This window comes from Primulina huaijiensis, chromosome 10 (assembly GCF_012295235.1).
Source record: "Primulina huaijiensis isolate GDHJ02 chromosome 10, ASM1229523v2, whole genome shotgun sequence".
Lineage (NCBI taxonomy): Eukaryota > Viridiplantae > Streptophyta > Magnoliopsida > Lamiales > Gesneriaceae > Primulina > Primulina huaijiensis.
The window spans coordinates 20190012-20206302 of NC_133315.1; the positions used below are offsets into that span (position 1 = coordinate 20190012).

Consider the following 16291-nt stretch of genomic DNA (forward strand, 5'->3'; position numbering starts at 1 on the left):
GCCAGCGACGACGCGATGGAACTCCATTTCTCCACCTATTCTCCTCCTCTTGCCGCCATCGCCGCCGCGAAAATAGCCGTCGTCTCTCTCACAACAAATTCAACTCTTGCTCCCGGCTCTACACCAACTCTTGCCTTATCTAACGGGTTATTTCTCTTCTTTCTTATTGCAATTTTTTTGAATGCAATTATGAATCGCTAACGGGTTTGGGGATTTTGTTCTCAATTCTTCTCGAGTGGATGATCATGCTGCAGGCCATACTTTTAGTTGTCATTCTCGTTGAAATCAGCAGTAAACAAACTTCTGCCTGTCGTCTGGCAAGCAACCTTTGGATGTGAATTGAAACTCCTGATATTAAATCATTGGCCATGCAAAACCGAAGTAGTTATTCTGGAATTTTTTGTTTTCATTTATGTTTGTCTTTATTATGAACTTGTTTTTACCCACTTTCATATTTTATCTGAAATACACAAAAACGGAATGGTCCTTACATGTGGATTTTCAGAAAGAGGCTGCAAGGAGCCCGGGATGCTTATCAATCATGCCAGGTTCCTTTTCTGTACATTTTCTTTTATGATATTCATGTCTACGTGTATATTACATCATTAAATTAAATTAACTCTATATTTCTTTTTTTCTTTTTTTTAATGTATTTTGTTACCACGAATACCTTGTTTCAAACTTGTTGCATGAAAAAAATAAAGACATTATGTTAAAATTGTTTTTCGAGAAGAAAATCTCATTTCAAACTCAAAACTTNAAAAGTTAATTTGCACGTATATATTTATTTCCATACACGTCATTGGAACATGGATAAATGCCTTGAATAATTACAATGATTTCAGATTTTAAATAGTTTTTTAAAAAAAATTGCAAATATTCGACTCCGTCAAAAAATATATATATATATTTAATAAAATTCACAGGACGCTCTAAATTTAATTCTATATATGTTTTGGATTTATTTTTTTAATTTATTTAAATATTTAAATTATTTTTTAATTAATCAGCTTCCAGCTTGCATTCGAAAGCCAACTAACAATCTAACACATTCATACGTAAAGAAGCCAACTCATCATTCTATACATGAGAAAATTAAAAATAAATTCCATAATAAGGAAATAATAATAATAATAAAAGGTGAATATGGATCATTTCACTTTTACAAAATTATTGTCAGTGGATCTTTTGTTACTACAATACGTGCAAATTTATGATATCCAAACTATGAAGCAGTTATTTTTTTCGTCTCATATATTTAAATTTATTTATGATTTTACACATTAAAAAAATTATTGAAAAAAAAGTTTTATATTATCATTATCAAAAGGCTAGGGTTACTAATATCATATACGTGATTTTGTAGCAGAAGAAAGATTTGAAGCCAAATCCCTTTCCGATGGCGGCCACCACAGCCCGGATGAACCCTCTGCAATTCAAAGACAAAAACCCTTATCAGACTCCTAGTATCGACGTTAATCTCCCCAAACGGTGGAGTCACCCATGCACAAGAATTAAAAGTAGTGCAAATACTAATTGAAGACTACACTTTTGAATTTAATCCAAACTCCCACTCGGATGTTTTTTCTAGTATATATTTTTATTTTTGCATGAATGATTTACGTATGAAATGTTTGGATTTTTTAGGGCCTTCGACGTTATTCCGCAATTAAACGATGATGGGCCTCGTCTCCTTGTTGCTTATCAGGTTTAATAGTTGCTTTCCTTCATTATTTTTTGTCACTGCATCTTGTTTTTATTTATGGAGAGTTTTTTAAATGAATGGATTTTCAACGTGAAAGGGGGTTCCAGGTGCATATAGTGAGTTTGCAGCATTGAAGGCATACCCAAATTGTGAACCAGTTCCATGCCCAGACTTTGAAACTTGTTTTCTGGTGAGGATATGTTGCCGTTTGGCGTCGTAATATTATATGATGCTTGTTTATCATTTGAGAGGGAATGACTTGTTTCTTACTGGCTTCCCTCTTGACAGTCCGTCTTTTGCAGAGTTCATGTAAATAATCGTGTGTTCTCTTGAATTGATCAACGTGAAAAAGGCATGTACTTCACCTCTCTTTCTTGTTTTCTGTTTGCAATCTTTGTTTTAGGCTGTTGAAAGTGGGCTCGTTGATAGAGCAGTACTGCCAATAGAAAATTCTTTGGGTGGCAGCATTCACAGGAATTATGATCTTCTATTTCGACATAGATTGCATATTGTTGGAGAAAAGAAATTTTTATTCAGACATTGCTTACTAGCGAACCCCAACGTCAAGGTTGAAGATTTAAAGAGTGTTCATAGCCATCCACAGGTGCTTTATGATCATGAATAAAACTTATCCTATTTGTCCCCGAGGTGTTCACTCGACAATGTAACCTTTGATATTTCGATGTTCAGGCGCTTGCACAGTGTGAGAAGTCATTAACTAACTTAGGACTGGTGAGAGTAGCTGTGGATGATACTGCTGGGGCTGCCAAGGTAAAAGAACTTGCATAAAATCAAATTTATGACATCCGTTCTAATGTCATTCACGATATGGTTCTATGTTTTTCTTGAATTTTAATTGCTATGGATTTGCAAGGAAAACACGAGAGAGAGAGAGAGAGAGAGCGAGTGCTTGGAAACCAGATGTCATCACTTTTTTATTTGGCAAAATTAGCACTGGATTGAAATGAAAACACATATAAGATAAATGTGTAAATCTATAAATAACTTTCAATATGAACACATAAGATAAACAAAGTAAATCTATAAACAACTTTCAAAACATTCTCATGAAGATGACTTTCTCTTTCGAACAAGTGAAAGAAAATATTTTTCTTTAGTGTTTTCAAGTCAAGAACTAATGTTACTCATAGGATCCAGGAATTTGAATAAGATGTGATGCGGCTAATTTCAAGAACTTATACGTACTCACTCAGTTTAATCACCAGTACTTTTAAATATTATCTCTGCTTGAATATTCAGTATGTTGCTGATCATAAACTCAAGGATGTTGGGGCAGTTGCTAGCATGACCGCTGCGAAGATCTATAATTTGAATATACTTGATCAAGACATACAGGATGTTTATGAGTTACTTTTATATGTTCTTGTTAGTCAAATACATCAGTTGCTTGATATATTATTATTTATTTTTCTACTTTTAGGATGATTCTTACAGCGTCACTCGGTTCATTATGCTGGCAAGGAAACGTATTATACCTGGCACCGATAAGCCTTTCAAGGTTAGCTTTCCTAACTATGTTAATTGCTAAATGCTAAGTAATTATTATACAACGTAGTTATAATTCAACTTTCTACATAAAATAAGTCTTCATATACTTTCGGCATGCACCGAGAAATTTACTCATCATGCATGTAAATCATTTGTCAGACAAGTATAGTCTTCTCTCTTGAGGAAGGTCCGGGAGAGCTCCGTAAAGCACTCGCCTTGTTCGATGACGTGAAAATAAATCTTACCAAGGTGTGTTGATCTTGTTAGGGATATGTTTGTGATTTTTTGTCTATGAAAAGTTACATTTTTTCTTTTCCTTTTTTATTTCTTGACACAGATCGAAAGACGTCCGCTGCAGAAGCAAGCATCGCAGACACTTGCTGATAATATCGTTGGTTTTCCAAAGTAAATAATGCAGAAAGTTAGAATTCTATTTGTAAGATATATAAAGGTTTGATAGATAATATTGATGTGATCAACACTTTATTCGCATTCAAATTTTTATCAAGAAACTAGCCAAATCCTGATGCTCTCCGAGTTTTATTTGTATTTTTGAGTACATGGTGTCATTAAAATTGGTTTGATATCATTTTAAGCATCACAATCCACTTTTAGATATATCAGTTGAAATACCAATCCTATATCGGTCAGCAATTTCATTTTATAAATGCATTTTCCTACTTTTCAAATGTTTTGTATTTCTGAACAGAGGCTTCGGTTATATTTTCTATGCTGATTTCGAAGCATCCATGGCGGAAAACCGAACAAAAGATGCCATTGGTCGTCTAGAGGTACTATTTGCACTTGTAATGTCCTGTCTTGTGAAGTAATTATCTCTTTGTTTTCAAGTGCCATAATAAGTGTGCTCCCCTGTTGCATGTTGCAGAAGTTGGCAACAAGTTTGAGGTTGTTTGGGAGTTACCCTGCAGATGATAGCTTTAAATGAGTCCTTCTAAACATAATTATCCAAAAAGTTTGTTTGATACTTACAACATTGGCCACTGAAGCAACAGAAGAGCAAGTATCGTATCGGCGGCACTTGGCATTGATTGGAATTTCTTCGTCGATCTTACATTTTTAAGTTATTCCCCACGTGGGGAAACCCATTATTCATATTGTTTCGATCTTTATTGATAGATCAGGAAACTACAATTTTTTGTTATTAATTACATTTGTTGGTTTTGAATTGTCTAATTCTTTGTAATTCACATCCTTTTGGAAGACGAAACGCATCTTTCCCCAGTGAAATGGATTACTTTAGTCATGGGAATAGGGACCATAGGCCACTTTATATAAGAAATTTGCATGGAAGTAGATTGATTACTCTTCGTTATGTTTATGGATATTTAAATAAAAAAATCTTTCAGATTTCGAGCTTATTACGAATTATCAGTAAATTTGTGCAAGAAGTTGGAGTTACTTTTAGGACTGCGATTTGGATGCATCAGCTCAAGGTAATCCCGCATGCAACATAGAGGCGAGTGCCCGAGCAGCAAGCTTCTAAGGTGGTCTCTACTCATCAAACAATAAAAAATTGATTCTCGTACAGTTGATATAAGTTACACACCACAAAACCTTGAAATCGGAAGGAAAAAACCTCAAAAAAAATTGATTCTCTGTTGCTTACATAGTTTGGATTGCATATCTTCTGCCCCCCTCACCCCATGAACTTTATTGCTTAATGGCTTTCGTGAGCTTGCTATTTTCGCCCACTATGTCATTAGGTTTATGTGAATTTTGTGGTTGAAGACTTGACCTATGCTCTAAGAACTATATGTTTTATGAATGCTTTTGCAGGGTGTTTTGGTTTTTCTTGCTGCCAAGACTGGATTAATAAAAGATACAGAGGAAGCTGCAGAATTTCAATGTTTCATAATATGCGTTGAAATGCTTATTGCTGCTTTTGGTCATTTTTATGCATTTCCCTATAAAGAACATGCTGGTGCAAATTTTGGTGCTAATCATGGCCTCAATGCAAAATTCGCACACGCTCTGAAACTGAATGACTTTTACCACGATACAGTCCACCAGTTGAAATTATATGAAGTTTATATTTTAGTTTCTGAATGAGAATGTCTCTCTTAAATAAGAACTCTCATTGTTCACACATTCGATTCAATTGCTGTTTGCACCGACCTATCATGGTTATGTGCTCTACAATCATAGTAGCGAGGGTGATGAAGGAGCAAGAAAGTACAGGGCACGTACTTTTGTCCCAACAGGTCCAGAAATGGATACAGTTAGGAAAAACAAGCACATGTTTGTGAACAAGTCGGAAGACATACAGTATCAAGTGTTAGGTAAGATTTTATTTAACGTGGTGGGACCCACATTAAATAAAATAATAATAAAATCTTTTCCCACATCGATTGATTTTAAAAATTGGACGAGGGAATTAGTTATAAATAGAGCTCAATTCCTTCAGTTATTGTATCCCAAAATCAAAAGCTTTTTAGCTTTGATAAATAGAGAGTGCATAGAAAAAAAAGTGTATTTTTTTCTTGAGTGCGGGAATTCTCTTTGTGTGAATTAGAGAAATTATTTTCTTGGTATACTCGGGTTGAGAGTGTGAGAAATATTGAGTGTATTGGTGTATACACTTGTTGTAATATTTCTTCCAGTTATAAAAGTTGCAGTGCTCCGTGGACGTAGCCTATATTGGGTGAACCACGTAAATCTTTGTGTTCTTGTTGGTTATTTTATTCCGCATTTTTGGTTACTATTATCATCGTGGTCGGCATCACTTCGGGGGTGTAATTCCCCAACAACTGGTATCAGAGCCTTGTTGTGAAAATTCTTAAGAATTCTGAGTATGCTCTGTGGTTGCAGCTTTGTCTGATCTTCCACATCAGAAAAGATTTTTTAGACTTTTTGCTAAGGCTAGAGAAGTGATGGCCGGAGATGATGGATCGGGACCGAGTATCAACAAGTTCGACGGTACAGATTTTACGTTCTGGCGAGTACAAATTATTGATTATTTGTATAGCAAGAAGTTGCATCAACCTCTATCTGGAAAGAAGCCGGAAAAGATGGAGGATGATGACTGGAAGCTTCTTGATCGACAAGTGTTAGGTGTAATACGATTGACCCTAACGAAGAACGTGGCACATAACGTGGCGGAGGCAAAAACAACGGAGGAGATGATGTCCATTTTGTCGGACATGTACGAAAAGCCATCGGCAAATAATAAAGTATATCTCATGAAGAAGTTATTTAACTTGAAGATGAGAGAAGATGCATCGGTGGCTAAACACATCAATGAATTCAACACGATTGTTTCACAGCTGACATCGGTTGAAATTAAATTTGATGATGAGATTCGGGCACTTATTCTTTTGGCGTCTTTACCAGACAATTGGGAACCAATGCGGGCAGCGGTTAGTAACTCTGTTGGAAAAAGAAAGCTACAATTCAATGATGTCAGAGATCAAATTCTTGCTGAAGAAGTTCGCAGGATGGATTCTGGTGAAGGAACATCATCAAGTTCTGCTCTAAATCTCGAGAATAGAGGAAGGGGCAGGAGTGACGAAAAGAGTTTTAACCAATGGCATGGTAGATCCAAGTCGAGAAACGGAAAAGACAAAAGCAATTTTGAAAAGAATGTGAAGTGCTGGAGCTGTGGTGAGACTGGTCACTTGAAAAAGAATTGCAGATCAACAAAGAACGACGCTAATGTTGTTACTGAGGAGGTACATGATGCTCTATTACTATCCATGGAAAGCTCGGTTGATTCTTGGGTTATGGACTCGGGAGCTTCGTTTCATACCACTGGTAATCGTGATGTATTCGATAATTACATTGCGGGAGATTACGGAAAAGTTTTCCTGGCTGATGGAAAACCTTTGGAAATTGTTGGTATGGGTGATATCCGGATGAAGATGACAAATGGATCTGTCTGGAAAATCAACAAAGTAAGGCATGTACCAGAGTTGACACACAATCTGATTTCAGTGGGACAGCTTGACGACGAAGGTCATAAGGTGACCTTTGGTGATGGTTCTTGGAAAGTAAAAAAAGGAGCCATGATTGTTGCTCGAGGAAAGAAAACTGGAACACTGTATATGACTTCCGGTTTGAGAAATAAATTAGCGGCTGTGGATGCTGGAGCTAATTCAAGTCTATGGCATAGTAGGCTTGGGGATACGAGTGAGAAGGGAACGAAGATGCTTGTCTCAAACGGAAAGCTACCGGAATTAAAGATCGTTGAAAACAAGCTGTGTGAAGCTGTATTTTTTGGAAAGCAGAAAAAGGTGAGCTTTTCAAAAGAGGTTAGAGAACCGAAATCAGCGGATTTGGAGCTGGCACATACTGATATATGTGGACCATTTCCTGTGACATCCCTTGGAGATCACTCAAGATATTATGGCACTACTGTTGACGATTCGAGCAGGAAATTTTGGGTTTATTTTGTGAAAAATAAATCGGATATTTGAGACCTTTAAACAGTGGGAGTTAGCCATGAAAGATGTGATGGATTCACTGTCATCCAATCACATGTGGGAGTTGTCATAACTTTCTGAAAGTAAAAAGGTTTTACATAGCAAGTGGGAGTACCGGTTAGAACATGACGGTAGCAAGCGGTACAAAGAAATACTTGGTGTAAAAGGTGAAAAGGAAGTCATTGGTTACACTGATATTTTCTCTCTGGTGGTAAAGTTAACTACTATCAGGACTGTACTTGGATTGATGGTAAAAGAAGATTTACATCTGGAGCAGTTGGATGTAAAGACTGCGTTTCTTCACAGTGACCTAGATGAAGAAATGAATCAATCACAGGGATTTGAAGTACGAGGGAAAGAGAAAATGGTGTGCAAACTTCAGAAGAGCTTGTATGGTCTCAAACAAGCAAGACAGTGGTACAAGAAGTTTGATGGTGTAATGAATAATGATGGTTTTCTGAGGTATCAGGCTGATCACTGTTGTTATGTGAAGCTTGATGGTTATTATATCATACTACTGATATATGTAGATGATATGTTGATAGCAGGAGCTTGTCTGGAGCAGATTGATAAACTCGAGAAAGAGTTATCAAAGGAATTTGCTTTGAAGGATTTGGGTGCTGCAAAGCAAATCCTTGGAATGGGGATCCTTAGAGATCAGGTGAATGAAGTCTTGAAGCTTGAGAAGATTCCTGGAAGCAAGAATCCAGCTGATATGCTCACGAAGGCTGCTATCATTGAAAAACTGAAGTTGTGTTTGACTTCAGTTGGTCTCCTAGACTAACAAAGGAGGTATGAGCTGCTGCACTGATGGTGTGAAGACATGATTGAAATCAAGTCTTCAAGTGGGAGAATTGTTAGGTAAGATTTTATTTAATGTGGTGGGACCCACATTAAATAAAATAATAATAAAATCTTTTCCCACATCGATTGATTTTAAAAATTGGACGAGGGAATTAGTTATAAATAGAGCTCAATTCCTTCAGTTATTGTATCCCAAAATCAAAAGCTTTTTAGCTTTGATAAATAGAGAGTGCATAGAAAAAAGAGTGTATTTTTTTCTTGAGTGCGGGAATTCTCTTTGTGTGAGTTAGAGAAATTATTTTCTTGGTATACTCGGGTTGGGAGTGTGAGAAATATTGAGTGTATTGGTGTATACACTTGTTGTAATATTTCTTCCAGTTATAAAAGTTGCAGTGCTCCGTGGACGTAGCCTATATTGGGTGAACCACGTAAATCTTTGTGTTCTTGTTGGTTATTTTATTCCGCATTTTTGGTTACTATTATCATCGTGGTCGGCATCACTTCGGGGGTGTAATTCCCCAACATCAAGTCCTCGATCTTCAGGTTATACAACTCCTCGAATGTCTGGTACACCCCATAATCATGCTAAATCAGAGGCAGTGAGCGTGTCTTTGCTCACGGATGCGTCAAGAACTCTCTGTGCCATACGACCTTTCGCTTATTGACATAGACTTGTGTAATTACTCCACAGAAATCCCTGCATCTAAGAAATCAACGAAAAGGTTACAAGTATTAAGCATTGCAACTTTCGAACACAGAAAATTAGCTTTTTAATCATTCGAACACAAAAGAATACTTTGTACTCCCGGAATATTGATATTAATTATAAATCATGGGATAAATGTGAAATATAAATTAAATTAATATTGCCAAGATAGATGAATAATACAAAGTTAATGAAGTAAAGAAAATAGCGTTAGATTGGTAAAAAAAAGTTTTACACATACTTGAATTTCATTACTCACATATTTAAAATTAAAGTAAATCTTTTATGAAATGATCTATAATCATAACATGAGTTTATTCGATTCATAACTATTATTAATAGTGATATTTTTGACATAAAAATAATATTTTCATGAGTTGGATCGGATCATAGATTCGTATCATAAAATTGATTCGCGAGATGTCTGTTATTTTCTTTTAAATTATCAGACAAATATCATTGGTGTTTTATTAATAGAATAAAGGTAAACATACTCAAGAGGTGGAGCCCGAATTCGTGGACTTGATTAAAGTTTGAGCTCGAATATCTAAAAGTGAACATTGTATGATTTAAGTTTATTTATATCTGCATATTTGTATATGTGTATATATTATTTATATAGTTTAATTAAAAAAAAGTAATGCAAGGAATGAATATATTTGGTTAAAAAATTAAATTAAATTTTATTATTTAATTTTAGGATGATATTTCATTGCCTCAACACTTGAGTAAGGGCACACTGTTAGCGTAATTTTCGAGTGCCAGCGGCGGCGCGATGGAACTCCATTTCTCCGCCGATTCTCCTCCTCTTGCCGCCATCGCCGCCGCGAAAATCGCCGGTCTCTCTTTCACAACAAATTCAACTCTTACTCCCGGCTCTACACCAGCTCTTGCCTTATCTAACGGGTTATTTCTCTTCTTTCTTATGGCAATTTTTTTGAATGCAATTATGAATCGCTCACCTGTAAGCTCAGACAATATAAAATTATACAGTATTATTTTTCTGTTGGATGACGCTTATTTGCAGCTCGCTTTTTCATTGACGTTAAGGATTGTGTTGGGATAATGAATTTCTGCGTGTTTGTTGATATTTAGTGATTTTGACTTTCGATTGAGCATTTTTTTTGGGGATTGTTTTTTGGGAATTATTTAAGAGAAGTTTGGGATATCATGAGCTTTTAAGGGGTAACAGTCATTATTTTTAATCTCACGATTTTGAACGGGATGCCAAATCTTGTTTGAATTCGAATGTGGCTCAAAAAGTTCTAGATTTAGGTTGATTAAACAACTGTACGGGAATATTGAAACAGAGCCCAGACTGGAGCGAGAGTCTTTTAGTTCTCATTCTCGTTGAAATCCGCAGTAAACAAACTTCTGCCTGTCGTCTAGGCTTTGATGGGACTAAAGTAGGGCCTGTATCTAGCAACCTTTAGATATGAAACTCTTGAGATTAAATCATTGGGCATGCAATACCGAATTAGTTATTCTGGAATTTTTTGCTTTCATTTATGTTTGTCTTTTTTATGAACTTGTTTTTACCCATTTTCATATTTTATCTGAAATCCACGAAAAAGGAATGGTCCTCACATGTTAACCAAATGGATTTTCAGACAGAGGCTGCAAGGAGCCTATGTACTTCTGAAATATGTGGGTAGGACTGCCGGCATTCCTGATTTCTATGAGAGGGATGCTTATCAATCATGCCAGGTTCCTTTTCTGTACATTTTGTTTGTTGAATGTGCTATTTATTTTAATTTAAGAAAATAGGTATTTGAAACCTGTATTAATCACTTTTCCAATTCTTTGGTAGAATAATATTCTATTTTAAAGATTGATTCCCTTTCGTCATGGCTATGGGATTTGGTATTGATGACATTTATATATGCGTACCATAGATTGATGAATGGCTTGACTATGCTCCTATCTTTGGTTCTGGGTCTGAATTTGAGGGAGCATGTGGCTCAGTGGATGAATATTTGCTGGAAAATACTTTTCTAGTAGGCAACAGTCTTTCAATTGCTGATGTAGCAATATGGGCTGGTCTTGCAGGTGAACTTTCTGATTTTGCTTGATCTAATTTCTGTAAGTAATTGGTGCGATTTTTGCTGAGTGAATAACTAGTTACTCCAGTTGTTGTTTCTCTAATTCTTGCTCCTGACTTCTGATAGATTTCATGCCACCTTATTTTTCTCTTTGTCTTATAGCTTGTTCTGTAATGGTCCGTTGTTTTATATGTGGCACTTTCATTACTTTTGAATTGAGGATAACTGGCATCTTTTATGTCTATATTTTTCTGCCTTCTGTTTTAACCTATGTTATGCTTAATTATCCAGGTGTTCATGTGTACCTTTTGTCCTGCAGGAACTGGTTTGAGATGGGAAAGTTTGAGAAAATCCAAAAAGTACCAAAACCTTGTTCGGTGGTTCAACTCGATATCTGTTGAATATGATGGTGTGCTTAGTGAATTTCTTGCAACCTATATCGGGAAAAGAGGCTCTGGAAAATCAGTACCATCAAAGTCGAAAGAGTTGCAAACTTCTAGTTCTCGATCCCTCGCCAAGGAAAATGGTGTCCACGTGAATGAAACAGCAGGTAGCCGGTCCGCCTTTGAGCTGGATCTCCCTGATGCGGAGGTTGGCAAAGTGAAGTTGCGGTTTGCACCAGAACCCAGTGGCTATCTTCATATAGGTCATTCAAAAGCGGCATTATCGAACCAATACTTTGCCCACCGGTATAAAGGACAGCTGATTGTGAGATTTGACGACACAAACCCTGACAAGGAAAGTAGTGAGTTTGTGGATAATCTTCTTAAAGATATTGAAACTCTAGGGATTAAATATGATGCTGTGACATACACATCAGACTACTTTCCCCAACTCATGGAAATGGCTGAGAAATTGATCCGTCAGGGCAAGGCCTATGTCAATGATACCCCGCGTGAAAAAATGAAGCAGGAAAGGATGGATGGTGTAGAATCAAGATGCAGAAATAACAGTGTGGAGGAGAATCTCAATTTGTGGCAAGAAATGATAGCTGGCTCAGAGAGGGGATTAATGTGCTGTCTACGGGGGAAACTGGACATGCAAGACCCAAACAAATCACTTCGGGATCCAGTGTATTACCGCTGTAACTTGACGCCTCATCACAGGATCGGATCTAGATACAAATTATATCCAACATACGACTTTTGTTGTCCATTTGTTGATACCGTGGAAGGTATCACACATGCTCTTCGATCAAGTGAATACCATGATCGAAATGACCAATATCATAGAATTCAATCTGATATGGGATTTAGAAAGGTCCATATATATGAGTTTAGTCGGCTGAATATGGTGTACACACTTCTTAGCAAGCGCAAGCTTCTGTGGTTTGTCCAAAATGGCAAGGTTGAAGGATGGGATGATCCTCGTTTTCCTACAGTTCAAGGAATAGTGCGCAGGGGCCTGAAGATTGAAGCACTGATACAATTCATCTTGGAACAGGTAAGCCTCTATTGTTCTCTGATGTATAAAACTGCCGGAGCATTTATTGGTTAATGGCAAAACACTAAATGCTGATTCGAATTGTTCTCCATACTTGAGCAATCAATCAAGTTTGTGATGATTTTGAGAATGTCTTATGTGAATGTGTTGTATGCACATGTTTGCCTGTTTTGACTACATCCTAAGTTCCAATTTTTGTCTAGTTTTATATCGGGCGGGATGGGGTGGAGGGAATCTCTAGGTGGTTATGCTTGTCAAGTGACAACAATATCATAACGGTGCTTGTTGTCTTCTTTATAATGGTTAGGGGGCCTCCAAGAATCTCAATCTCATGGAATGGGACAAACTCTGGGCCATCAATAAGAAGATTATTGACCCCATATGTCCCAGGTATACTGCTGTGGTGGAAGAACGTGTATTGCTGATTCTAACTGATGGTCCCAGCAATCCCTTTGTGCGAGTTTTGCCCAAACACAAGAAATATGAAGGTGCTGGAGAGAAGGCCGTGTCTTATTCAAATAAAATATGGATTGAGTATGCTGATGCGGAATCGATCTCAATTGATGAGGAGGTGACTTTAAAGGATTGGGGAAATGCAATTGTGAAGGAAATCAAGAAAGACCAAAACGGCGTCATAACTCAGCTTGTGGGAGTTTTGAATCTCAAAGGAAATGTTAAGACAACAAAATTGAAACTAACATGGCTTCCAGATTCCAATGAGCTCGTCAGATTAATGCTCGTAGACCTTGACTATCTCATCACAAAGAAAAAGGTGACTTTCTTATTCAGGACAGGAAAGCTTCCTTTATGGTTGGTTCTTATCAATTTTTTGGGTTTATTCTCTTATCACAATCCATTCATGTTTATAATTGCAGATTGAAGAAGATGAAGATTTCACTGATGTGGTCAATCCCTGTACGAGGAAGGAGACACTGGCACTTGGGGAATCTGATATGCGGAACTTGAAGCGTGGAGACATAATACAACTGGAGAGGAAAGGGTATTACAGATGTGATGTCCCTTTGATTCGGTCTTCAAAACCGATTGTCCTGTTTGCAATTCCAGATGGTAAGCAGCAAACCATGACGAAGTAAGAGGAGGGAAATGTGGGATTTCTATGGCCTTGATATTAATTTTCGTGTCTATTTAATACCTATCTGATGTTGATCGTATCCCACTGAGAAATATTTGATCTATGAATACGGTCTTCTGATTATTTTTGTTATCATGGAACTGCATTTAAGATTAAAACAGAGATATAAAAGCTTCCAAAATTAGAAGGTTTCATTCTGTACCATCGTCAGCAAATGTCTCTTAATTCTTTTCATTGTCGATTTCCATCTTATGAATTGAGTAATATCTTCTTCGAATTTAACTGCAACGTATGTGGATGAACAATGCCAAATTGTTTGTTATTTTAGTAGTTTCTTGTTCCAAAAAAATAAATTTTGTCCGGAAAGATTTCTTGGTTTGATTTGTGCAGTGAAATCCAGAGTATTGTATATCAATACTAAAAATATCAAAATTTTCGAATTGTTTACGTTTTACGTACACAATAGTAACTTAATCAATCAAAGAAATCAAAAAATTAAAAAGATGAGATCCAGAACACAATTGTGAAGCACCTCCAGAAGGGAATATAGCAGTTTAAGAGGGGAGAGGGATTACGACATGGATATAAAATCAGGGATTACGATTACGAGACATTGGAGCAATAAAGGTCAAGCATTCCATTACATTAAAACTCCAGTCAGGCGGCGTCCATGAATACTTGGAGTTGCTAAAGGTGAGACAGGGTGAATCTACTTAATTATTTTCAGAGTAAAATTAGAGGTAAATTAAATTTAATTGTTTTTATTTGAGTGATAGTGTTAATTATTTGCTCCCGTTAACGACTTGGTCCATAATAGGTGGAAAATATTTTGACTAAAAGTTTTGATAGCATGATGTAACATACATAAATGAAACATAAATATAAGTAGATAAAAAATCTTTGCCTTCCTTCTCGAATTTCAAAGAAGGAAAAATTCAAAATAACTTTTTTTTTAAAAAAGTTAAAGGTACTCACACTAAATTAATAATACTTTTAAACATATATACAAACAATATGTCATTTATTCATTTCTCATTTTGTCTAAATTATGTCGGAATTATACACAATTTTTCATGCATGTGTACGTACAAAGCAATTTGAAGAAAATCAGATTTTATTGTTCAGAAATTAGGAAATCTCTTCATGCAAACATCAGAACATCAAATAAATGAAAAATCGAATTATCAAACGAAAACAGACAATAATTCCCAGTTGGAAAAAAGAGAGAGAACTTTCGTTTCCGATAATCACGATCATTTGGGTGCGAATCTGGACTTGATCTTCTGAACTTCCGGCGTCGCAATCTGGAAGGCTTTTGCCAAAACATTATCCGGCACCGGCGGAGAAGCCCCGAATAAGGTTGTGGCGATGGACTGTGTACCCGGCAGCTGACTATTGAAGGCAGCAATCACCGCAGCCGGGACTTTCCTATTGTTCTTCTGGAAGTGGACGAGGCCTCTAGGGAAGACGAAGATCTCGCCTTTTTTGATGATCTTAGGGTAGAGGACATTCGCGGTGGTGATGAAGCCAACTTCCAGCTCACCGTAGAGGACAAACACGATCTCGGTGGCGCGTGGGTGAGTGTGTGGTGGGTTGAGACCGCCGGGGGCGTAGTCGATCCTGGCGAGGGAAACGCCGAGGGTGTTTAGTCCTGGGATTCTCTGCACGTTGGCACCTGTAACTAGTGATCCGAAGGTGTTGTTGGTGGCGCCAGGATTGGCCAGGGCGGCGGAGAAGAAATCGTCCGCCGTCGCGTTTGACTTACACACGAATCCATTGACTTTAATAGCTGTTCCCATTTGGAGGCAAAAACGTCGTTGACCACTTTTAAAAATTATAAATATAAATATAAATTATAAATATATATGTTAATTGGAAGATCTCTAATAAATACTTGGTCTGAATACAATCCACGTATATTTTGCGTGTCAAAAAAAAAAAACTTTTCCAAAAATTATATAAGGTAAATTAATGAATAAAAATTATATAAATTTAAAATTACTTATATAGTTAATTGCATATACAATTAGTTACACTAAATTAAATTCAATCAACGATAACAATAATATTCATGTAGACTTACTCTACGTAGAAATATTATTAATTTTTGGTGCAAGTAGTTGGCAATTTACTTGGTAATTAAGTGCAGTAATTCTGAATAATGCTAATGCTCCGTAATTAATCAAAGTTGAAGCATCAAAATAAAATCACATAAAATTTCGATGAAATACTAGTTTCAAAGCAATTAAATTATCTGATATATATATATATATATATATATATAGAAAAAGAAGAATATAATTTGTACCAGAAGCAAGATCAGCCACGCAGATATCTTGAAGCATGTCCGGATCGGCAGAAACTCTTCCGGCGACCAACATAATAGCCATTAGTGCTAGAACTCTGCAGCAGGCGGCGGCGGCCATGGCGGAGCTGAAAGGACAAGAAGAAGCGGAGATGAAAGAGATGAAGTGGGATTGGTTGGGAAGATGGAGGATTTGCGCAGAGCTGAAAAGTGGGTGAGATTATTTATAGGTGGGAAGAAGTTGG

At 36.6% G+C, this 16291-nt stretch overlaps 3 protein-coding genes across 5 annotated transcripts; 2 read left to right on the forward strand and 1 right to left on the reverse strand.

The window, feature by feature from the left end:
• LOC140985719 (glutamate--tRNA ligase, cytoplasmic-like) lies at nucleotides 1-13938 on the forward strand. Of its 2 annotated transcripts, none has more exons than XM_073453612.1 (6): nucleotides 1-146; nucleotides 10774-10870; nucleotides 11059-11212; nucleotides 11525-12648; nucleotides 12956-13420; nucleotides 13524-13938. In XM_073453612.1, the coding sequence occupies exons 1-6, from the start codon at nucleotides 16-18 to the stop codon at nucleotides 13740-13742; spliced, it is 2190 nt and encodes a 729-aa protein (XP_073309713.1). In that variant the 5' UTR covers nucleotides 1-15; the 3' UTR covers nucleotides 13743-13938. The 2 variants fall into 2 exon arrangements, with proteins under 2 accessions (XP_073309713.1, XP_073309712.1); XM_073453611.1 differs by lacking the exon at nucleotides 1-146 and adding an exon at nucleotides 9877-10069.
• LOC140985723 (arogenate dehydratase 2-like) lies at nucleotides 478-4471 on the forward strand. 2 transcript variants are annotated; one of them, XM_073453619.1, is made up of 10 exons: nucleotides 478-548; nucleotides 1367-1708; nucleotides 1803-1895; nucleotides 2109-2309; nucleotides 2396-2476; nucleotides 3147-3224; nucleotides 3374-3463; nucleotides 3552-3619; nucleotides 3924-4005; nucleotides 4101-4471. In XM_073453619.1, the coding sequence occupies exons 2-10, from the start codon at nucleotides 1631-1633 to the stop codon at nucleotides 4158-4160; spliced, it is 831 nt and encodes a 276-aa protein (XP_073309720.1). In that variant the 5' UTR covers nucleotides 478-548; nucleotides 1367-1630; the 3' UTR covers nucleotides 4161-4471. The 2 variants fall into 2 exon arrangements, with proteins under 2 accessions (XP_073309720.1, XP_073309719.1); XM_073453618.1 differs by having other exon boundaries at nucleotides 525-548; nucleotides 1370-1708.
• Nucleotides 13939-14745: 807 nt separating the features above from the next.
• On the reverse strand, nucleotides 14746-16291 carry LOC140987008 (germin-like protein 5-1). Its single transcript, XM_073455431.1, has 2 exons — nucleotides 16050-16291; nucleotides 14746-15530 (listed from the first exon to the last, which is right to left on the reverse strand). The coding sequence occupies exons 1-2, from the start codon at nucleotides 16165-16167 to the stop codon at nucleotides 14995-14997; spliced, it is 654 nt and encodes a 217-aa protein (XP_073311532.1). The 5' UTR covers nucleotides 16168-16291; the 3' UTR covers nucleotides 14746-14994.